At 35.4% G+C, this 25,033-nt stretch overlaps 3 protein-coding genes and 1 long non-coding RNA gene across 6 annotated transcripts in view; 3 read left to right on the top strand and 1 right to left on the bottom strand.

The window, feature by feature from the left end:
- Positions 1 to 9,253: 9,253 nt before the first annotated feature.
- Positions 9,254 to 13,788, top strand: rpp25a (ribonuclease P/MRP subunit p25, a). The gene is made up of 2 exons (NM_001351698.1): positions 9,254 to 9,396; positions 13,015 to 13,788. The coding sequence occupies exon 2, from the start codon at positions 13,139 to 13,141 to the stop codon at positions 13,751 to 13,753; it is 615 nt and encodes a 204-aa protein (NP_001338627.1). The 5' UTR covers positions 9,254 to 9,396; positions 13,015 to 13,138; the 3' UTR covers positions 13,754 to 13,788.
- LOC141381005 (uncharacterized) lies at positions 11,897 to 17,084 on the bottom strand. 2 transcript variants are annotated; one of them, XR_012400471.1, is made up of 3 exons: positions 16,938 to 17,084; positions 13,557 to 13,762; positions 11,897 to 13,434 (listed from the first exon to the last, which is right to left on the bottom strand). It is a non-coding gene; the product is annotated as an uncharacterized lncRNA (long non-coding RNA). The 2 variants fall into 2 exon arrangements; XR_012400472.1 differs by having other exon boundaries at positions 13,557 to 13,676.
- Positions 17,085 to 17,106: 22 nt separating this feature from the next.
- Positions 17,107 to 22,090, top strand: cox5aa (cytochrome c oxidase subunit 5Aa). Its single transcript, NM_001024403.2, has 5 exons — positions 17,107 to 17,273; positions 20,382 to 20,498; positions 21,440 to 21,561; positions 21,711 to 21,839; positions 21,933 to 22,090. The coding sequence occupies exons 1-4, from the start codon at positions 17,201 to 17,203 to the stop codon at positions 21,822 to 21,824; spliced, it is 426 nt and encodes a 141-aa protein (NP_001019574.1). The 5' UTR covers positions 17,107 to 17,200; the 3' UTR covers positions 21,825 to 21,839; positions 21,933 to 22,090.
- Positions 22,091 to 23,016: 926 nt separating this feature from the next.
- arid3b (AT-rich interactive domain 3B) overlaps positions 23,017 to 25,033 on the top strand; it is an 85,471-nt gene continuing 83,454 nt past the window's right edge. Inside the window, 2 exon segments of one of the 2 annotated variants that reach the window (NM_001083002.2) lie at positions 23,017 to 23,258; positions 24,578 to 25,033. The exon segment at positions 24,578 to 25,033 is cut by the window's right edge and continues 222 nt beyond it. In NM_001083002.2, coding sequence (NP_001076471.2) covers positions 23,223 to 23,258; positions 24,578 to 25,033 — 492 coding nt within the window. In that variant the 5' untranslated portion in view covers positions 23,017 to 23,222. 2 annotated transcript variants of the gene reach the window in all.

Below are 25,033 nucleotides of genomic sequence, written 5' to 3'. Positions count from 1 at the left end.
ATACTGCAAAATGGATCCCTCCGTGTCAGTCTCCACGTTACAATATATGCCGTAAGTATAACAATCTAAGTATATATATATATATATATATATATATATATATATATATATATATATATATATATATATATATATATATATATGTATATATATATATATATGTGTGTATATGTATATGTCTGTGTATATATATATATATGTATGTATATGTCGTGGAATGATGAGCAAGGTGGGGAGGTTGGGTTGGGTGGCTTGTTTGGTTGGGGTAGTGTCCTGGACGAAAGTGAAGCGTAGGGGGGTTGAGACTGGGGCTTTGTTGGTGGACACACCGTGCACCCCCTGTCCCGCCCCCCAGCCCAACTAACGGCATTTGGCAGTATGACGCCATTCCTTTTCACACTTACCAGCTGACCACTTACTTCTGCTTTCTTGCTCTTACCAGTTTGTCCAGTAGCTCGCCATGTACGTCGCTGTACTTCAGACACAGAAAAGAGTTGACCATGACGACAGCGTTCGAATCTGCGAAGAAGGGTTCCAGAAAGTGAGTAAGACAAGAACAAAAGCCAACAAAAGTAAATAACAGGGTGAGAATGGGGTACAATCTGAAAATGTTGTAAAAATCAGTCAAAGGCTTTTCACTTTTGAAATGCTTTTTAAAACTGTCAGTTGGGTTTAGGGAAGTGGGTGAGCGGGTCAATCTGTGCTATTGAAAACACTATAGGTTGGGTTTAGGGAAGGAGGAGGGTGGGTCAGTCGATTGGTCAGTCAGTCAACAGCAGCTCCTAGTGGATTTACGCAAGAACAGCAGGGACAAGTGGCATTCGCAAGATAAATTTGAGATCTCAAAAAGCATACACGAAAATAAAAACTGCAAAAAAAAGTAGCTCGTAAGATGTGTTTGACACTCTCCAGAAATGTATGTACGGTACGTTTTCAGAATGAACCTAGGTTGCCCAAAATGCTAACTTGCAGTGGGGTCCACTGTGTTCAATTTCTTTGCTAGTGTTTTGGGTTTACACTAGAAATTTGTTTGATTCTACTGTAGAAATAGCTCAAACTTGCACTCATTAAAGGAAAAAAGAGGGGGTAACTGGGAAATATTCAACAACTTTAATCATAAGGCAAGCAAAAAAACAAAACAAAAGCTCCTCGGTGGGACAAATAAACCCTTCAGCCACTGGCTCCCAAGACTCTTTGGCCTTCCAGCACTTATCACAACCACCAAGCCAATTAATCTCAGATCCCAACATTTTTTTGAGAGGTTTGACTTATGGACCACATCAGAATATGGCAAAGGCACCGCCGAACCATTCACATGCACTCAACATTGATGTATAAATTGGTCTTTAGACCTTCTCTATAGGGTGTCTGTATAAGAGCGAACTCACACTATGCTATCCAAACCATGCTAAGGTATATTTCCCAGTTTGTTTTACAAGTGTGAGTGCTTTGAATCAGGCCCAAGCACAGTTTAGTTGGCCGGCCCTGGCCCAGTTGGAAGAGGTGTGCCGGAGCACGATTCGGTTGGGCTTTGGCATGGTACACTTGTTGTGAGAGTGCAAAGTGTGCCTGAGCCCGAAACTGAAGATATGGCATTTCATATGGATTTATTCACCATTCTTACTTTTCAATGAATGCAAACAAAATGCAATGTGAGTGCAGGCCGTCAGGGGAGAGGGATGGGGGACAATCGCTCTTCGACATGGTTTAGGGCAACTGTACCTAGTCTGAGTACACCCTAAATTGGTCTTTAGCCCTTCTCCTTAGCGTCGTCTGGATTTTCTTTTGTTTGAAGGTGTATCGATAGGGGGAAGCGCCAGATAGCCCTTTTTGGGGGATTTTACACCAAAAATCAGTTTGATTCTACTGTACAAATAGCTCAAACTTGCATTCATTCAAGGCAGAAAGAGGTAGGAACTGACAAATGTTTAACATTTTAAATCATAAGGTAAGCAAAGAAGCAAAACAAAAGCTCCTCCATGAGACTCGACACATGTTAAACCCTCTGGCCACCCAATCCCAAGTCTCTTTGCCCTGCGAACACTCAACATCACAACTACAAAGCCAACCAATCCAAAATCTGCGCTCTGCAACACTAAAATGCTTTTTTTTATTTGATTCAAATTTCACAAACAATTGTCCATTACATTAACACTATAATCCCACAACATATTTTAAATTCTGATACCCGAGACTTGGCAGAAAAAGCCATCCAGTCAGAAAAGTTGAGTCTGGTATTACATTAATGCTCACTCTGTAAATAAACAGCACAGTTTTGTACTTCTTGCAACATGAAATCCAAAGGCTCATATATTTTGGAGCTAAAAAAAACGATTAATCTTTTTTGAAGTCCATCAATGTTTGGAGCTGAAAACAAACAACATTTTCTAAAATGCAAATATAGCACAAAACTATTTGTGGATGTGTAATCTGTTCAAGTTATCTTCACTTGGATGACTCACATGGTACTTGCGTGTAAAGTTGGGTGACCCAGTACATTTCTCTGAACTGTACTCCAGCCTAGGAGGTACTAGAGATGACCACTTAGTCCAAAAATGTCTATCGGCTGGCCTGGAAATGCCTCAGGATCCCCCAGGAGGAGCTAGAGGAAGTGTCTTGGGAGAGGGAAGTCTGGGGTTCTCTCCTGAGACTGCTGCCCCTGTGACCCGGCCCTGGAAAAGCAGTTAAAAATTAATTAAACACAGAATGAGATTGTATGAATTTAATGAATGAACAACTGCTGAAACTAATAATACAGGCTCATCTGGGTTCTTTGAATCATTTTGTATTTACAGTATATGTTTGTCTGTCACACCTGTTTTTATGACTGTTTGGCCCCATCCTGTGACTGAATGATAAGTAGGTTAGTATATGCTTCATTCAGCCTTACTGTTTCTGTCAGTTTTACCTATATTTAGGGTATTAATAAACTTACCAGGTTGCCGAGAAACCTGTCAGGTTGATTCCACAATAACAACCGCCTAGATGTATTTGCAGAATTTGCAAAAAACTGAAGTAAAATAAATGTTCATATTTTAAAGACATAGCACAGATCATTTTTATTTAATACAGTGCTTCTTCTACAATCTTGAGACCCACTTTATATCGTATATCAACCAGGCAGTGAAAAACTTTTTTTTTCTTTAAGAAAACAAACAAACACACCGAATTTGTAGTTGCATACAGTTCACTGGAAGCACTAGACCCAGGTAACAGCAAATTAAAAGTCCCTCTGCACATACCCCATTAGAGGTGGCATTTGAAGATTATTCTTTCATTTAGTTTTTAGTTAAAATAAATATATTTAAATAATATATTTTATGGACTGTCATATTTCAATTTTTTACAGACTGTCTTATTACATATTTTAGGCACTGAAAGGATTTAATATTGTTGTAGGTTACTTAACATGTTGCAATAAATGTCATTTGTGAAGTACATTTTGCTATATTAAATCGTAATTTTGTATTGTACATTATGTGTTGGATCGTCACTGTTTTATTCCATTAAATTAGTGTTGTACTGTGTGTTACTGGTGATGGCTGCACGGTGGCACAGTGGGTAGCACGTTCGCCTCACAGCAAGAAGGTTGCTAGTTCGAGCCTCAGCTGGGTCAATTGGTGTTTCTGTCTGGAGTTTGCATGTTCTCCCCGTGTTCACGTGAGTTTGCTCCGGGTTCCCCCACAGTCCAAAGACATGCTGTACAGGTAAATTGGGTGAGCTAAAATGTCCACAGTGTATGTGTATGAATGAGTGTTTATGGACGTTTCCAATTGATGGGAAGTGCATCTGCTGTGTAAAACATAAGTTGGCGGATCATTCCAGTGTGGCGACCCCAAATTAATAGAGACTATACCGAAAAGAAAATGAATAAATGAATGCTACTGGTGATCGGGTGTTGTTATACTTCATTTGTTGGAAAAGCAAATACGCCTCAATAAACTTTGTCATCGTTAAGCTTCCACAAAATGTATTTTACAGTACATTTTACAGTTCATAATTGTGTTTCTCCTTCCGTTCCTCGTCTCATTGAACAGAAAGCTTGCCTTGGCTTCTGTCACCCCGGTCTCGAGAATGTTGGATGCTCCCCTTCAGGATACAGACTGTGTACTTTGTCAAGCAGAACCGTGTGGCCCTCTTCTCAGATTGAAATCACAGCCTCGGGGCTCCAGCACTTCGAGAGCGTTCAGCAGCCTCAGTGGGAGAACATGCAGAAATAGAACCGACGAAACAGCCACCTTTGGACAACATTGTTCATTGTGAATTTACACTTGATAAATGGCAATTTCCTGTCCTACATTTATATTTTCACCACCAATTTAGCATGCAGCAATTTATATTTAATCATCAGGGCTTTGCGTTAACACCTGCCAATGTGTGGATTTTAGCATTTTAGGATTTCAGCTGGTTGATCTTTATGAAGCCGGGTTTATGGCAAATGGTTTAATCATTTAATATCTTAACTGCCATTGTAATCGCCTGGTTGTTTGTCCAAAGGTAATTTTACCATCAAAAATGAAAAAAATAAAGTGGTAAACAGAATTTAACCAAAGATTTTGGTACAACAATAAAAAAAAAAGTTGAAGGGTTAATATACTGTAAAAACTTTTTTGCCGAAAGCTGATATGCATAAAAAAAGAAAATAACAGCCATTAAATTACAGAAATTGACCGTAAAATAACGGCCGTTAAAATACAGAAATTTACCGAAAATCTAAATGTAAAGAAATTTCTGTTATTTAACATCTGTTATTTTACGGTAAATTTCTGTCATTTAACATCCGTTATTTAATGGTAAATTTCTGTAATTTAACATCCGTTATTTTACGGTACATTTCTGTAATTTAAAATCCGTTATTTTACGGTAAATTTCTGTAATTTAACGGCTGTTATTTTACGAGAGAAAAAAAGAGACATTTATAACACATACTAGTATCTATTTTTATGCAACTGGTCCTTGTTTGTTTTTACACTCTAATACCTTTTCATATAAGTTAGGGCTTCTTCTTTAAAAGGTAGTACCTTTTCAAAATACTTGAACTTCTTCAACTGTGAGATGTTTTATATACTATCATTTACCTAATCGATATTAGTATTTATATTTTAAGATACTCTTACTCCCAGGGCCGTTTATATTGAAGTTGATATTTAGCAGCACCATGTTGGTGTTTAATAACATAAATTTTTTTACGAGGTGGGCTGTTAGCGCAACGCTCAACTCCCAACCTGGAGGACTAGGACATGCACACATACACTACGGACAATTTAGCATACCAAAATAGTGTTTATTTTTGGACTTTGAGGGAAACTGGAGCACTTGGAGGAAACCCACACGAACATAGGGAGAACATGCAAACTGAACAAGCGACCATCTTGCTGTGAGGCAACAGTGCTACCCACTGCGCCATGGTGCTGCTCAATATATCTTTTGTACATATTAATAGATGCCAGCTGTCCTTTATTACATACTGATATTTATTTAATAGTTGCTAATTCTTATTTATTAGATATTAGTACTTTTATTGACACTCATATCTATTATATATATATATATATATATATATATATATATATATATATCATATACTATCTATATATATCAAATACTATAATTTATTTGAAATTTTACACATAGAATTGTCATTGAACTAACATACAGGTAAGATGAGTAAAGAAGCAGCTGTGACTGTTATACAATATACAAACACTTACTGGTATCATTTAAAAATGATTATTGTTGGTGTCTACAAAAATTGAGTAGGCAACTAGTATTTAGCGATGAACTACTCTACCAGTATATTACAAAATATGTACTAGTCAGTAACATTTGTACTTCTAGTATACATATATACTAGTCAAAACTGAATCATTTATACTGTATGTAAATAAATTAAAAGAATAGTTCACCCTAAAATAAAAATTCAGTTAATTCGCTCAAGATGTAAGTGACTTTTATTCAGCAGTTAAACTGAACTGTAAAGAAGTTGGTAATTTATACAAAAGCAGTCATTGTTACGTTTCTAAAGTTAAAAATAAACACACATCCATTTAAATCAATAGCCATGGCTCCTGGCAAAATGAAGTGAAGCCTTGTGAAGCGAAACGATTGGTCTGTGAAGGAAATTGAACATTATTTACAACATTAATAGTTTTAATCCATAGGCTGTTCAATCAGTTGTCGGGACGCAAGTTCAATTATCAGAACAGAGTCATGTCTACGAGTGCCAATTTATAGCAGTTGCCACATCTTGGAAAATCACCAGTAAGAACCAGTTTGGCACAAAAGTCGATCGTCACTCTGTTATCCCCTTGCGCATGATAACATTATTTTAAGTAATGTTTTATTTCTTGCACAGACTGATCATTTTGCTTCATAAGACCTCAGTAACATCAGGAGCCATCAGGATTGAATTGGACATATTTGTAAGTTTATTTTATTTTTTTAACCTCAAAAACAGGTGACCATTAACCTGCATTATACAAATTATAGGGATGTAACGGTATCAGAATTTTACGGTACGATAATACCTCAGTATGAATGGCACGGTACGGTATTTATTGAATAATTTACAGGAAAAACAAAACTAATGAAAAGACTTGAAAAAAGAGCCAAAAGTGTTTATTTACCTCAGCACTGAACATATCAATGACATACAAATTAGCCTTCTATCTGTAAGTTTCGAAACAGGAACTTCAATTTTTTTAATTTTAATAACAAAAAACTATTAAACCATATAAAAAAAAAAAAATAAAGTTTCAATTCAGTATTGTTGAAAACTCATCACATTCAACATTTAATCACTCACTCACTTAGATAGAGATGGGTTTTTTAAGGAAAAATATCATATAACTATAATCTGGGAAAAGCTGGGATCTCTGGGCATGTCCCCTGCAACAAAAAAAACCTCTCATTTGGGACTGAGGTTTCTGGGACAGAGATATATGATTTAGCCAAGGTTGACAGCAGTGGGTAACATTGTGCATTGTCTTTCCCCCACTTGAGAGGACAAGTCATGAGTGAGATAGAGGTTTCTTTGCGGTACAAGTCAATGTCTGCATCAATCTAACAAGTGTGCTGTGTTCTGCTGTCCCCATGACTGTTTTTAGTCGTATTCCCCGACTTATATTTCACCACAGTCTGGCAGTGCCTGCATACTGTTTTTTTCTTTGTCTGTCACATTTTCTATTTTTTTGTATCTTTTTTCCACACATCCGATTTAAAACCCGCTTTGGGTTCGATCATTTCCAGCTCTTTTTCTTCCCCGCTACTGGCAACACACTCCATTTCCGCATTACTGGATCTGTAGTGACAACAGACCGCAAAGGATGATGGCCACGCCTAGGCTGATGGGAATTGTAGTTCCCGCTACCTCCCGTTCGTTTCATTCGCCTAAGCAAACTTTTCTCAGAAATATAGTTTTATTGAGTCATCCGCCTACGGTAATATTGGAAAAAATTACTATTGCGGTATGACGGTATTTACAATATTGTTACATCCCTAACAAATTACCAATGAATTCAGAATGAATTCAACAAATTCAGCTAAAAACCTTAATATTTTCTACAGAAGAAAATAAAAGTTACCTACATTTTCAAAATTAATCAGGTGTCAAACTAAGTTGGGGTTGCAGCTCTGCAGAGTTTAGTTCGGACCCTGATGGCCCGTTTCCACTGAGGTTCGGTATATGCTTTTATGGCCATTTCCACTGTACCATACAACTTTTTGGGTACCCTTTGCAAACAAACCGTGCAATGTCTAGATGTACAGCCAAAAAGAAAAGAGGAACAAAATCTGCCATGTCCTGTTTTTTGTTTTACGAGGCCGTCTAATAGTGCAAGTAGTTTCACTTTCAGCTTGCGATCGCTCATGTGCACGTCTATATTTGAAATAATGAACTCTTTCAGCTGATGATAATAACATACGCTTGATTATTGCAGTGCTTCTGACATCTGATCCTTTCAGAAACGGACAAATGCAAGAGTGAAGCACAAAAAACAAAGGAGCAAATGATTTTGTCTCCAACCTAAACCATAAACAAACTGCAATGTTTATCATCACCTTTCGCACCATTATGAACTCGGAATGACGGAATTACTTTTTAACAAGAGGTTACATGTGCTGGTGAAGATTAAAGATACAGATGAGAGGTTTGCGTGTTGTTTTTGAACCCAAATGACTAAATGAATGCTGTGTGTAGTTTTTCTTTAGCTAGTAACATGTGTTCATACATATTGCATTTATTTATTTATTTTCTATAATTGCAGACGTTACAGAGGGCTATGTCATTGAGCTGCAGTCATAATTAAAATCATGTTCATAAAAAGGTTAGTAATGAACATTTATACACAAGTATTTATGTGTATAAAGCATCTGTTTTGTGAGAAGTGCTTTTTATATGATATGTGAACGACCCATACAGCTTTACTTTGAGTAAGATTTCCTCGAGCGAGAATGACTTCGACTGAAACTTTCTGTCATACACCACGCCCACCAAATAGGTGGCTGACAAAGGCCTGATAAAGGTGACCCGTACCGTATAGTACTTGACCAGACAGTGATCAAGTACTGATCAACACCTGATCAAACTAATTGAGTCCTTCAGTAATCAGAATAATTAGTAAAATCACACAGCTCTGGTTATTACTGTTCTATTCACCATCCTGGCAGATCTTTTAATGAAAAAAAAAAGACTTTGGCTGCTTGTTAGACTAACATTGTATTTGCTGTTCCTACTTTAAAAGTGAACAGTTACCAGTTACATCAAACTCAACAGGGAAAAAAGAAACTTTTGATGGTTTGGAACTACCTGAGGGTGATTAAATAGCGAGTAAATTTTCATTTTTGAGTGAACTTTCCCTTTAAAAATGATGGTGAGATTTACAGATGAGGAACAATTCCACAGTTTTGAGTGACTACTTCACAAAAGAACAATCCAGGCATATGTCGGCTGTTTTCATGTAGATAATTGTTTACAGGCTGAATTGTGTCGTCACGCATGGAAGGATGTGCTTTTAAACTCTCAGCTTTAATCGGTCACGCATGTTAATTAGCCACAAACACACGCTGATTGACAGAACTTCATTAACCCCAAGAATTTTAAAGGGGAACTCCGGGACAAGTGATTGCCAGGATGAAATGTGAAATTCTCCCCCAAGCTCTTGCCAGACTGTTTCTTTAAGAGCTGCTTTGGCTCTTCGTCTCCCTCCCCTCTCCGTGTCCCTCAAACAAGCTCTCAGATTGGCTCTTCAGCTCATTCGGGAGTGTGCCAGTCTCCATTTAAGAGTAAATATGTGAAACCTGTTTCAGAATATGACCAGACATCAAGCAGGAAACACAGTGCCAGATGCAAAACTTCACCTTACAGTGGAAGTCTATGAGGATTCTACATGCAGAAAGGTAAATCAGTTTAACATTCATTTAATCTGGTTCCATTAAGCTGCAATGTTATTAATATTATTTCATATTTTATGAATTTATTATTTTAGATTCATTTCATTTGACCTATTAATGCATTTAAATCTCCTTAATCAGTTTAATAAATGTTATTTTAATTATTTATAACTTTGTTCTATTTATTTGTTTGTCATTTTAATACTTTGGGGCACTATTGTTTGATATTTATTGAATACTACTATTTAGTTTAATCTTAATTGTATTGTACACATTATAAATACATTTAAATCTCCTTGATCAGTTCAAAATTTATTTAATCATGTTTGTAATATTTTATATTATTTCATAATTTTGTTATATTGATTTGTTTCTATTATTTATTTTGTATTAAATTACTTTGGGGCTTATATATATATGATATATATATATATATATATATATATATATATATATATATATATATATATATATATATATATATATATATATATATATATATATATATATATATATATATCACAATTATTTCTTTGTAATTTTGGTGATTTCTATTAAAGTACCCACATATAATTGTATGTGCCCTCTGGGTTTACAGTATTAGTAGTATATACTGTATGCAATTACATTATAGTTACTATATATTTTATTATAAGTTATTTATTATGTTATGTTATTTATTATTATACTTATATACATGTATATACATCAGGGCATTTTTTATACCAGTTGGCTATCCAGTACTTGTAAAACTACATCCTAAAAACCTTGAAGTTTGTAAAATTATACCCAAAATGAGGTTGTTAACGTTAAGAAGAGGTTCTGTCTCTGAATTTACCATTTCTTCGCCATGTTTGGTTACAGCTCTCTTCTCATGAAGACTGAAATATGCTTCAAAGGTAGCGACTGAGAAATTGCTGATACTCAGCACTTTCAGCTTTGATGAATTTGCTCGATTTACAGAACAGATTTTTTTTTCTATTTCTTCACATCAACGGCCAGAGAATATAAAGCAAATGGCACATGTGTCATTCAACTCAGAGCTTTGGGAATAACAGAACATTTAGCATTCAAGATTATTTGCTTTCCCCCACATTTTTTGGAGCTGAAATAAAACAATATCGTAACTTCTGAAGGGAAGATGACCTTTTTCAGCCTCAGCAGTTTCATGAAAAACAGAACATTTAGCATTTAACATGATTTTGCTTTTCCTGACATTTCTGCATTTTTGGTGCTAAAATAAAACACATGAATCGTAACTTACTGAAAGAAATATTATGTTTTTCAGAGTCGACATATCTTTTGGAATTTAAGATTATTTCTATTCTCTAAAGACTCTCATCTATGGCTCTCAATAAACAACTTAAAGGAAGGTTTTAATTTTCAGTCTCAGAACATTAAAGTAAAATTAACCCCCACACACACTTTTTAAAATCAAGGAAACCCATTGTAACTTGGAACTGTAATGTTGACTATTAATTAGTTAACTTAATCATTTCAAGGCAATGGGTTTATTCAATTTCTTTGAGTGAAGTCAAAGAACTGCATTAAATTTGACAGGTTCACTCACTTTTTTTTACAGTGAAATATTACATTTTTCAGCCTAAAAGAAAAATCGAAAAACTTCTTAAAGGAAACATAAAATAATTATGTGAGACTCAATGAACATTTAAAAATATCTTGAAGGAAATATAAACATTTTTAGGCTCTAAAAAACATGAAAAAAAAAACCTACTAAAGAAAATATAAAATTTATATGTAACTATTTTTATATTTTTTTCCAATAGGTTTTTTTATTCATGTTTTTTTTACTTTTTTAAAAATATATAGTTAAACATTCTTTAAAAAGAAAATATAAACATTTTCAGCCAAAAGAAAATATCTAAAAACTTCTTATAAAAGGAAGTATAATTTTTTTTTCAGTTTCAAAGAACATCTATAAATGTATTGAAGGAACACTAAAAAGCTACTATTATTTTACTTTTTAAAGCGGAAAGAAACCCATTGTAACTTGGAACTGTTATTTTATTTTGTTGACTTAATCAATTTAAGGCAATTAAATTAATTAAATAACAAATTTTTAAACTTAATAAACATAGTGCTCTTGCCTCACAGCAAGAAGGTCGCTGGTTCGAGCCTCCGCTGGGTCAGTTGGCATTTCTGTGTGGAGTTTGCTTGTTCTCCATGTGTTCATGTGGTTTTATCCGGGTGCTCTGGTTTCCCCCACAATCCAAAGACATGTGGTACAGGTGAATTGGGTATATGCTAATATGCTCCGTATGAGTGTGAATCAGTGTGTGTGGATGTTTCCCAGATGGGTTGCGGCTGGAAGGTCATCCGCTATGTAAAAACGTGCTGGATAAGTTGACGGTTCATTCCGCTGTGGAGACCCCAGATTAATAAAGGGACTAAGCTGACAAGAAAATGAATGAATGAATAAAAAACATGAAGAAAAACGTATTGATGAAAATATAAAATTATTTTAGCTTTTTTTTATGGGAAAAACTTTAAGGGAAATATTACAACTTTCAGCCTCAATAAAAAAACATCTACATTTATTGAGGGAAATTATATTTTTTGCCTCAAAAAACATCTAAAAACTTACTGGAAATTTTTTTTTATCATTTTCAGCCTAAAAAATTACACTTTTTTTTTGGTTTGAAAGAACATCTAAAAATATATTGATGGAACGCTGTAAAATATAATTATTATTTTAATTTTAAAAAAGCAAGGAAAACCGTTGTAACTTGGAACTGTTAAGTAAATTTATTTTGTTGACTTAACCATTTTAAGGCAATGGGCAATTCATTTAAGGCAATTCATTTCTTTAGGAAAAGTCAAATAATTGCTTTAAAGGCAACAGGTTTACTCTTAGTTTTTTATGTAGTCAACTAATCAATTTTTTATAATGAAATAAAACATTTTCAGCCTCTAAAAATACAAAAACTTCTTGAAGAAAATGTTAAAGATATTAGCATTAAACAAACATGAAAAAAAATTATTGAAGAAAATATTTAATTATTTCAGCTTTAAAAAAAACAAACTTTTTGAAGAAAATTAACAACTTTCAGCCTCCAAAAAACATCAAAACTTCTTGAGGGAAATTATATTTCTTAACCTGAAAAGCATCTTAAAATGTCTTGAAGAAAATATAAATATTTTCAGCCAGAAAATGATGTTTCAAAGAACACTGTAAAACAACCGTTATTTTTCACTTTAAACAAATGCAAGGAAAGCCATTGTAACTTGAAACTGTTACACTGACTTTATTTGTTGACTTAATAATTTAATGCATGTTTAGTTGATTTTTTTTTAAGTAACTAATTGCTTTTACTGAAATATTACATTTTTAAGCCTCAAAAAACATCTTAAAGGATAATACCTGAAGCGCATACAGAACATGAAATATCAGCTTTCTCCTATATTTATGTGCTCCATTGTTGGGGAACGGTTTTCAAATTAAAACGGCACTAATAACACTTCCTTCATTAACTAGAACATTTAAGGAAATAATAAATAAGCCTTGTTGATGTTTTGTTTAAGAGATTGATGTACGACTGATGGTGAATGTTAATATATATAACTTTGTTTTGTGTTTTGTGTGTGTTACTTTCCTAAAATTAGGCTCTCTGTACAATCATCTTGATCAGGACTCCCTAGAAGAGAAGATTTCTGTGAATCTCAATGGGACCATGACTAAATAAATGACATTTTTCAGCCTCCAGAACATCTAATTTAGCCTATAAACATGTTTATGCCGAACACAGAGCTTCATGATAACACACAACCGGTTCAACTCAATCCCACAAACCCAATTGGACCTTCTAAAACACCCGACCTAGGGGGATTCAGGAAAATCCGCTCCACTGGAGAACCAATCCCAAATCCCATCCCAGGCCTGGCGTCAGATGTGCTGGAAATGCGTGTGAAGGAAGGAAGCAAAATCCGCAACCTTTTAGGCTTCGCCATGTCTCGAATTGAAGGCGACGGACAGACGCAGGTTCTGTTCAGCGGGACAGGACGAGCAGTGACCAAAACCATCACCTGCGCGGAGATAATGAAAAGGAAAGTGGCAGGTTTACACCAGGTGTCAAAGCTCCAGTACAGGACAGTGACAGAGGTTTGGGAGAGTCAGGAGAGTCAGATGACCGTCCACAGAACTTTACCTTCCATTTGTATTCTGCTGTCCAAGGAGCCGCTGGACCCGCATGAGCCCGGATATCAGCCACCCGTTGAAACGAACACTCTGTCAGAGGAACACAGACAGGTGGATGGAGTGCAAGGATCTGGGAAGACCGAAAAAAGACCCCTGAGTCCTTGTGATCATCCTGGTCTTAAACGAGCAGCTTTGGGAAAGGATTAAACTTCAGCTCTGTGGAAGAGATCTTAAGATATAAGGAGGAATTTGCATTAAAGTATATTTTTTAGTGTATTAAATGAAATGTTTTGGATAAATGAAGGATGCAATAGATGCGAACGTGTTATTTGAGAGATGAAAATGCATGATGTAATTTGGCTAGTTTTAACTTATTTTATTAAAGGGCACCTGTGATGAAAATCGTCTTTTGTAAGCTGTTTGAACAGAACTGTATGTATCGTATGTCCACAGTCATATGGGGTGATATATAGACAATAAGTCTCTTTTTTTTAATATCCTGATGATAATTTGGGATCCAAATCCCTCCCATTTCGAGGCCCCCCGCAACATGGTGTATGAGTGCGGTTTCCCCATTATTTCTCACAAACGTTACTTGAGATCTGCTTCCTTTCATTATGATAAGAAAAATGTGTATGATATTAGAAAAAGATTTCTTTCATATCCAGTTGATTCTAAATGTAAAGAAGTGGACTTTAAAATTATGAATCACATTTATCCTGCAAAAGAATTTCTAAGGTTAAAAATTCAATATTGGGGGCTCAAATAAATGGCCGTTTTGTAATTTATATATTGAAACAACTGAACACTTGTTTTTCTGAAGTAATTTGGTACAAACATTTTGGTATGAAGTATTAGTTTGGATACAACAGAAAGTATCTAAGACTTATCCTCTCATGGGAAATTATTAAGTTTGACCAAATACTTAAGGATAGAAAGATATCGAATGAATAACTTGTAGTTATTAATGAAATTCTATTTTCATAAATGTAAATTTTTCAGAATTCTCCCAAGACTAGTGGCATTTAAAAAAGAATTTGTGATATATTTGAAGACATTAAGAGAGACGAAAAGCCAAAAAGAAAGAAATGTATGTTCATCATTAGAGGATTTTGGTTCCATATTTTGGTTCACTCCCCTGTTACGTATTTTTCTTTATTATTTTATTTTTCTTTTTTGTTTTTTATTTATTTATTTATATTGGTTGTATTATTATTATTGAGAATGGAAAGATTGTGAATGTATGTAAATTGATTGTTATTTCAGTATTTTGTGTAATTAAAAAATAGATATTTCTGTTCAAGCATTAGTAATTAAAAAAAAAAGATTTGCTTCCTTCAAGTCTGTCACTGTGCTGTTTATCTGATGCAGGCGGAGACTGAGGCATACTCTGACAAGCAAGTGGGAACGGTGGGCAGAGAGAACTAACAATAAAGGCACAGGCAACAAAAACAGCAACAATGTGTGCAGAGCAGAAAATATTCAATATTTGAAGGTATAATTAAAAATCTGATGAGTGTTTTGAGCTGAATCTTTACAGACACATTCTGGAAACACAAAAAACTTATCTTAAATCTTGAAAAAAGAGTAAAATAGATGCCCTTTAAATTATATTATTATTGTTAAATTATATCATAAAATAAAAACAAATCAATTGTCAATCAGTTTTATTCATATTTTCATGTTGTCATGAACATAATGTCAGAATTATTAGCCCTCCTGTTAAATTTGAAATTTTTTAAAAATATTTTTTCCTTAAGTTCTGTCTGACAAAGAGAACTTTTTTTCAACACATTTCTAAACATAAACATTTTAATAACTAATTTCTAATAATTTATTTATTTTATCGTTTCCAAGATGATAGTGTGTGATATTCGACTAGATACTAGTATTCAGCTTATAGAACAATGTAAAAACGTAACTAGGTTGATTAGGTTAATAAATATAGTAATTCAGTTTGTTGACATTTTTGAAAAAGATGTTTTTAAATTGTATCAAATAAATTATTAATTAATATAATTTGAATATGTATTGATCATAAAAAATGTATCACAAAAGCATACTTTATAAATTAAATATAAATAAGATTCAAATAGATCAATTGTTTTTTTAAGATAAACACATCAACACAAAATAAACAAAAAATAAATAAATAAATAAAATTGGTTCCAAATAAGTATAATACTAATAAAGAAAATACTTTTTGCAAAAATGTTATTAATAAAACATCTAAATAAACAATCTAAATGTTCCCAAATGTAATTTAAATAAATAAGATAAAACTACTAATTAAGATAACTAACTACTAATTAGATTTGTTGACAAATAATTGATAAAATTTGCAAACATATTTATGCATATATAAATAAAAGTGTGGTGAAGCAGTGGCGCAGTAGGTAGTGCTGTTGCCTCACAGAAAGAAAGTCGCTGGTTCGATCCTCGGCTCAGTTGGTGTTTCTGTGTGGAGTTTGCATGTTCTCCGTGCATTCGCGTGGGTTTCCTCCGGGTGCTCCAGTTTCCCCCACAGTCCAAAGATATGCGGTACAGGTGAATTGGGTATGAGTGTATGTGAATGAATGTTTGTGGATGTTTCCCAGAGATGAGTTGCGGCTGGGAGGGGTAACAAACATGCTGCATAAAAAACATGCTGGATGAGTTGTCGGTTCATTCCGCTGTGGCGACCCCAAATTAATAAAGGGATTAAGCCGACAAGAAAATGATTGAATAAATAAAAGCATACAGCCATGCAGTATTATATTAATAATAAAAAAACATATTTAATGAGCAAAAAAAAAAAAAAAGTAATGCTTTAATATAAATATAATATAAATTAGGATAATTAAAATTTGGACTTTTTTTTAAAAAGAAAAATATTTTATTTAGGTGTCTGGAATTTAAAAAACCTTTGTGTGTGAACCATAGACTACGAAAATAAAGCTGTGTTTTACTTATGAAATGTAAGATTGCCCTCTGCTGGTCTAAACAATTATTTTGGAAACAATTCTTGATGCAGTAGGCTTACTTTTTGTTTTAATATCATTGTTAAAAACAATAAAACATTATAACATTGTTTTATAACATATTTTACCTTTGACATTGCAATGAATTATAGCTTTAGTTTGTTTTTATCTAGCATTAACAATGATATCAGTGCTACAGTTTAAACCACTATGACTTTGATTAAAAATATTATGTTAAAGTTTTTTTTTTAGTAATGACAGATATAAATGTGATGATTTTAAGCAACAACTAATGATTTTGAGCAATTGCTTCTTTGTTTGAACAGATATGGTTACAATAAACGCAGATTATTGCAGCTTGGCGTTTTGTTTTTAAATTTGTGTTTTCAAATGCTTTTAAAGCGTATATGTGTTACCATGTTCATACATACCACAGCTCAAAGAGACGCTCGGTGAATTGTAAACAGCTCAAAATGTATATTTTGCCCTTCATGCTCTTTTATAATCCTCTTGGCAAATCGTCTTACTATATATCAACCACGAGCAGCCATGTCCATACACGGCTAAGCAGTGCGCATGCGCAGTCACACGCCAGTCGCGTGTAGTGTTAGCATCTCGGCTATCTGAACTAGCCTCAACCTGAGTCTCTCTCGTTCTTCAATCCGAGCTACGCTTGAGCCCGGTGAGCCGCACTATGTTCCGAGCCGCCCTTCGACTGTCATTCTCCGGTGCTCGGAGTTTAGCAAGGTCACGGCCACAGTATACAGGTAAACAACGATTTTGTGACTTAATTATGAAGTCGCTAACATTTCTAAAAGTCAATGAGAGGCAGGGTTTACGGAAAAACCTTGAACGTAGCTTAGCACATCAGCTAACCCAAGCGACACCGGTGTGTTTAATTAAAAGCTTATATCTCTAAGTGGCTACCTTGCACTGTGTTATCTTCTACTGTGTGACATTTACATGTTATAACTGTGTATGTGTTGTTAATTTTTTTACTCCTTATATATGATTTTGACAGTGTCCTTGTAATGACCCACTAAAGTGAGGCTTCGGCCCAGCGCTAAGAGGAAACGCGACACTCAAACCGAAAGCATCCCACGTATATTAATTTCGGCTTTTATTGAAGCAGCAAGTCTAATTGGCACATTGAAAGATTATTCAACCCATTTAGCGTAGTAAACATGCTTTGTGGTATGCAATTTATGCATGGTTATATTACATTTAACGAAGCAGAATATGATTGCTAATGAATATGAAGAATCCGCATCAAACTCGCATTGCGAAATTGCAAAGCAAATATTTTTCTATTAAAGCATATTGACCTCTATGCAAACACACACAAGGTCATAATAGATTACAAAATATAGGCTAGTAAAACTCGAAAATAGTATCAACATCAACATTTCACGTGATGGTTTTATGTATTAAGTATATTTTGGGATACTCGTCGTCTGACCTTCCTTAGCAGACAGTTATGAGTTAGCTTGAAGCACGCCACCACATCAGTCCATGATGTATCACTCAAACATAGGTCATAAAAGAACACTGGACAAATTCCAACTGGGACAAAATCTCACTGCATTAAGGCCCTAACACAGTTAATGCATTTTCAATAATATTTAAATTACCCAAGCAACAATATACTGGTAGCAAACATCCCGACACTGATGACACATATTTTGTATGATGTGTAAATGTGTGATGTGGATTCTTTGACACAAGACCACACTAAATAAAAATGTGCATCTGTTTCACTAGTGCAGCGTTTTAGACTTAAGATGCCAATATGTTTATATGAGGAAGAATAAACTAAAATTATCATTTCGAACAAAATTCAAAGGAGCCAAGTTCGTTTTGGTAGTTTGAAACAGCTCATAGAAGTGAACTTTTTTGGGACAAATAATTTTGGATCCTCAACACTTTTGAGCTGTTGTTTTGTGGTGAGTATGCAACTGGAATTCTACCTTTAAATGTAAAAGAATAAACATTTTGTTTCGACTTTTAAAGTTTGCTTTTTGTTTGCGAAGAAACTTTTTTTTTTTTGGCTGTTTGACGTATCAGGTGACTGAAACAAATCTTTTGAAAACTGCCACCAGGATAAAGATTTTCAGAAACTATTTGAAACCGTGTGGACAGACAAACCGGACATTTAGACTCATAGCGTCTGTGCACAGTTTTTCTTTTTTTTTCTCCTAATGTTCGACGTCAAATTATGCGCAGCTAGCTCCTTTTGCAGGCTTTTGATTGGTTAACATAGCTTTAAGCCATTAAGGTAATTAAGGTTATATCACAACCTGGTGGCCCAACATGCTCCTGACAGTGCATCAAAGCATATTTTCATGTTTTGTTTTTTTTACCAATGAGGAAAAAACTCCATTTATTATATACCCATGGATGCGGGCTGACTTTAAAGGCTTGTACACACCGCGATGCTTTTCATTTGCGTTTATGAGACGTTTTTCCGGATTCAAACCCAAGCAATTTTTCACTGGCGTTAGATGGCGCTAAACAACTTTAAGCTTCTGACCCCCGCTTATAACAAAGAAAAGAAAGAGAGGAAGTTCACACGCTTGTTGTTAAAGTTACTGGTGACTCGAACAAGCATGAATGGTTCAAGTAGCAGCTCTAGGGATGAAGAAATGATTATTATACACCGAGCAATAAGCAGCTCCACGTTCATATTGCCTCTGGGCATCTTCAATGTGCTCTTGCATTGACAGTTTTGCGCTTGAGCGCCTTCAAGTGCTGTTTACTGTAACTTCAGCAGCTCCGTGCACGTGAACAAAAGTGCCAATCTGATTTGGAGGGCTGCGTCAAAACAAAAAAACGAGCATGAGGCGTTTTTTTTTTTTTAAATAACGCTTTCGCGCCTGGCGTTTTGCGCGTTGGTGTGCACGATCACATTGGCACCCTTTATTTAGTAACGAAGCGTTAAACGTTGATGGAAAACACAAGCAAGAATCATCCCGGTGTGCACTGGCCTTAATGAAGAAGGAACTGCAAGTTTAAGAAGGCGGAGCCTCAGAGCCACACCCAACATTTATATTCATGTCAATGATGGATCAAATGTTTTTAATGAACTTGAAGGAACTTTCTGGAAAACTTACTTAGCCAGGTTTCGAGCTCGTCCCCTGATAAAGAATGGAATACGCCAAAGTGAAGTTTTGAGCTTTTGAATCAAACTCTGATTTGCCCTGATCTAGTTTGAAGTGACCACGCCAATTGCACTGGGAGTACATCCAGGCTTCAAGGTGCTGTTTAAACTAATGCATTTTTGTTAAAAAAAAAAAAAGGTTTTATTAACGGTACGCCTGGCGTCTACACTGCTTTTGCATATTTGATCTAAGAAAACAGCATTTTGAAAATGCTGAAGATGTAAAATGCGTAAATGCTGGTGTTCTGTTTCAATATAGACTGACTGAAATGCAAACTTTTGAAAATGGAGGCACGGCTATCCCAAAATAGCTTTGACTGGTCTTCTGGACTTTTTCGTATTGATTCATCTAGCTCCTCTTATATTACCATTATGCAACTGATAAACTAAGTATGGATGACGGCACAGTATGTGTATGCTTAGTGAATGATACGTGAATTAACATGCGTTTGATACTATATGCTGTGAATGGAAAACAAAGTAAAAACGGCAGTCTTGATGATTATAAAAATGCCTTTTAATGAAAGAAAATGCACTCGTGCAGCCAAAGTAAATCATTAAATTAGATTCATGACCCTTTTTATGCCTTCAACACTTCCCGGAAGTACTTTGGTGGTAAAAGCAGATTTTTATTGCCTGCATGTCAATTTCTAACGCATTTAAACTCGCCTAGTTAATCAGTCATGCTTGAAGCTTATCTGATCTTTTTCTTTCACAGCATCAGTAGCTGCTCGCTCTTATTCCCATGGCAAACAGGAGACGGATGAGGAGTTTGATGCCCGCTGGGTCACTTACTTCAGCAAGCCAGACATCGATGCTTGGGAGTTGAGGAAAGGTGGGTGGTGATGGTGGTGTTTTGATTTCTAAGCTTGTAAAGCAAGATTTTACTTTCAGAAATGTATTAACTTTCCCCTAAACAGTCCCTTTAAGAGCCTGTTCATTTAATATGAAAAAAAGATAAGTTCCACACATTTATGAGTTTTTATTTTTTGTTGAACACAAAGTAGGTATTTTGTATATTGATGGGCACATATAGCGACTGACATCATATCTTTTTTTGCCACTATTGAAGTCAATGGCCTATGTAATTCAAAGAAGCTCATAAGAGATTGGAACAGGTGGAGGGAGAGCAAATGATGATGAAATGTCCATTTTTGGGTGAACATGAACAATCGCTTTTAGATTACAATAATTCATAATTAAATTCTAAAACAAGATATAGTAATTTTATATATTAAATTATAGGTACATTATACTGAATTTAAATTGACCTTTTTAAACAAAATGACTGTAAATTTTGTATTTTTTTATTTTTATTTCATAATGAATGCATTAACTTTTACATTTTTATCAATATAATCAGTTTATTAATAATAGTAATATACCTTAAGCCTCAGTTTTTCTTCACAGTTTGTATAATGTACATATTTTTTAAACTGTCCATTTTGAATTGCTTTTTATTATTAATACACCTTAAGCAACATCAAGTATCTTTCAGTTGTTGTAATACACCATTAGACAAAGAGACAAAGCATTCTGAATCTGTTGTTATAGGTTAGACTTATTGTTTGTTTTTAATGTGTACTTACCTGTAAAGCTGGTTTAGTTTAATCTGTTAGTATAGGTGCATCCAAAACTTACGTCTTTTTTGTGGTTTGTCTATAAAAATCTTTGAAACGAACACATTTGCGGTTGCCGCAAGCCAGAAAGATCTAGCAGAATAACACCCTCTGGTGGCTGTGAAGTAAATGCATTTTCTCTTTTGTTTTGCTTCAGGAATGAACACTTTGATCGGTTATGACTTGGTACCTGAACCAAAGATCCTGGATGCAGCACTCAGAGCCTGCCGGAGGTTAGACGATCTGGCCAGTGCCATCCGGATTCTTGAGGCAGTCAAGGTCAGTAAAACTCTTTGGCCAACTGCAGAATACAACACGAGGATGTTGTTTGCTTAATGTGGAAAGTTTATAGGTTTTAATAAACATTTTTAAATATTTTTTTCTAAAAGTATATCATGTAATTATATTTTACTCAAACTTTCCTGCAGGATAAAGCTGGCCCACACAAAGAGATCTACCCTTACGTTATCCAAGAGCTGCGGCCCACACTTGATGAGCTTGGTATTGCTACACCTGAAGAACTTGGCATTGACAAAGCATAGATGTCTACGATTGTGGTGAGTATTAGCATAACAGAAAAAAAAATAACAACATAAAAATGTGTTTCTGTACCTTAACAAGTCCAATGTATCTTTCCTTTTTGTATACAGAGTCTTCCAGGAGACTGCTGCTCTTGCCTGGACTGAGAGACCACTGTACTTGAAGTCTTTGCCTCATGTCATGGTGTTTGTGTTCTATTTAATTGGCCTTTATTATGTTCTTTTGCTTGTAAAATATTGATGACCTAATAAAGGGAGATATATCTTTACTCAGTCTTGTGTTTCTATCTGATGTGTTGGACTTTGCTTCATATGTGTAGATTTAAATGCTAACTCTGTGTTTGTTTATTTAAATGCTTATAATCAATCTCAAAACTGTTGAGTTCTTCTACTTTGTTTTTTTTTTTCAACTCTGAAGTAAATTATTTACTAATATTTTGAGAACCCACTGAACTGTTTTGTATTTTGGACTTCAATGAAAACAAACCGTTTCCTGTGAATGGGTGAGTTTTGGTTCATTAGATCCTGAGGTAAACAAAGTGATGTTTAAAATGGAATAGTTTGAGGTTTAAACTAGTGTTTACCGTTCAGTTACGTTCATATCATTACCGTTTGCTCAAAATAGCGTAAATTGGTGTGTTTTACACACTTAAAGCGGCAAAAACACCGGAAAGAATTCCCGCGCCTGCTCTAACTTGAAGTGAATGGTAAACAGTTTTGTTTTGTCCGTGACACTCGCTGTAATAGCGAGCGTCATAGCGCTGTATAACCAACAGAGGACGTAACAGGAATGCGAACAACGTAAATCACACATCAGTAAAATTACACTTAAAAACGAGTATTTTAAAGAAGTGACGCACTTTGAATATAAACGCACTTTTATCGGATGATTAATAGTTGTTTATTTATGTTCTTCTACACTTTTTTTATATGTGGCTAATTTGAAGATCAGAATTTCGACTCTAAAATAAAACAACAAAACGACACTAATATTAGATGCAGGAAACAGCCATGGTAAAGTGTATGTTAACTCATATCGGTTTTTGTGCTATAAATATTTTACATAGCTGCTTGCAAAAGGGAAACGTAAGAGCGTAGTAACTTGTTGCACGAGCCAGTGGGGCGGGATTTAAATGTGCGTTAATGTGCGGGGGGTTTGGCTCCGGCTGGAGGAGGAAAAGTCGAGGGGACTGTGGGAGTCCCTAAGCGAGCAGTTCGGGAGGTGAGGTCAGGCGTTTCCCCTTTGGCTGGCCCCAACGTCGACTGTATTTTCCCCCACCGCAAACATCGAGAGGTTTATTATCGTTTTATCAAAGGGGATATTAAACGTTCGGGTGGATGCACACGTACTCGGTGCGCTGAGCAAAACACGCACGGTGGTTTATCTAGGAAAAGAGAGTGATGGTGGACAATTCCAGTAGCAGCAAAGCACAAGTGGTGAGTTCCGTCCTGTTGGCACCGAGCCCTGTTGAATGTATTGATAAGCTACTGTAATATTTAATTGGCAGACATCGAGTGTATAAAACATGTTTTTTGGATTTAAGTATTTCTGATATTATCGCATTAAGTCAATATTTATTCTGATTACACCGTGTGAGTGATCAAGCTATTATATGTAGCGAAATCCACATTGTACACGTCATGATTTCAAGATTTATATATGATACAAGTTGCACTGTGTATTTGTTGTAAAAGTTTCGATACGCGTGCTGCCGAATTTGCAAAGTCATAAATATCACCGTTTGTTTCCGTTAGAACTATATACTTTTTCGCGTCGTGTGTTCGTTCACTCTTTTAATAGCTTAATTGTTTTTGGAAGAGCGCCATACTTTTTAGGCAGCCATGATTCGGCTGTGCTTTGACTATCTCCTGTAACTGCGTGCCCTTATCAAACCATGCGGTAATTAGTTACAAAGTAACATCATGAATCGAATGGAATTGGCTGAATATTAATTATTTATCAAAATGTAAATCGACACGCCGTTTTGGCCGGACATCCGGTCGTTGTACTATCCAGACTAGTCGCCTCTATTAGGGGGGTCAAAGGTAGGCTGGCCTAGTGGGCAATAAGCAAGCCGCGGAATGCAACATCAATCTTTTTGTTGTAAGTTACAAAAATACCATTAATACAAATTACAATCATTGTGAAATGAATTCGATTTCTCTTCGGCAGCGGCCGTTGTGGTCATTTGCCTCTGTGTGTGTGTTCGTTTCTGATTCAAATTTGAATAGTTGGCTCATTTGTTCTTATTTGTTTACACGTGTTTGTACTAACTTAATTTTTAATTCAAGACAAATTAATTTAATTCGAGAAGTTTGTGGTCGTCAACGCGTTTTTAATTACGCTTAATTCGAATTTAACGCGCATTAAATGTTACCATAAACAACCCGCTAAAATGCAGACTGAATGTTGTTTACACTAGTGTTGCATGTTTTTATACACGTTTAACCTTTAAAAAATATTGATGTAGTTGTGTTTTTATATATAGAGTGTGTTTACGTCAACATTGGAAGTGGATCAAAACCTTTCATCAATTGTGACCTATACTTAAAAATACAGGGCACCACAGATTCTTGTCTTACAACAACGTTGAAAACTTGTTGATCTACCTCAAATGTTGCCTACTATATATTTTTATAAATTGAGAGTAATGTTAAGTAGTACAGCTTTCTTGATTTCAAATTAGGTTGTTGGTGAGAAACAAACTTTAAATGGTATTTGTTTGCATACTTATTTTCATCTGTCCTCAATCCAGCCCAGCTTGTCTCAGGACAGCAGTCTGGCCAGTGCGTTTTCCCAGGCAGCTTTCGCAAGTTCGGCTGGTGTCAAACTGGAGGCAGTTATGGAGCAGCTACAGAGACAACAACAAGCTAAACTGGAGATGGAGCGCAAGGAAAGACACCTCAGGGAAGCCCACATTCTGTACGCCCAGCAGCTGGCTGCACAGCAAGCCATCATGGCCTCCGCCAGGGCCCAGGGTGCCCCTTTAACCCCTGATTTTTACAGCAAAAACTCCAGAGACAGAGCGCTGAAAGGTGGCCAGGGGCCTCTAGCTGCCAGGGGGCCCGTGAAAACCGCCTCCGACCTAGCACACGAGGAGGACGCTGCTGATGAGATGGACAGAGGAAGAGGCTCTGAGGGGGATGAAGATGATGACGACGAGATGATGGATGGAGAAGATGGGAGTGAAGAAGAGGAAAGCGAAGGCTTG

This window comes from Danio rerio, chromosome 25 (assembly GCF_049306965.1).
Source record: "Danio rerio strain Tuebingen ecotype United States chromosome 25, GRCz12tu, whole genome shotgun sequence".
NCBI classification, from domain to species: Eukaryota; Metazoa; Chordata; class Actinopteri; order Cypriniformes; family Danionidae; genus Danio; species Danio rerio.
The sequence above is the reverse complement of the archived record's forward strand: the minus strand, read 5'-3'. Positions and strand labels throughout refer to the sequence as shown.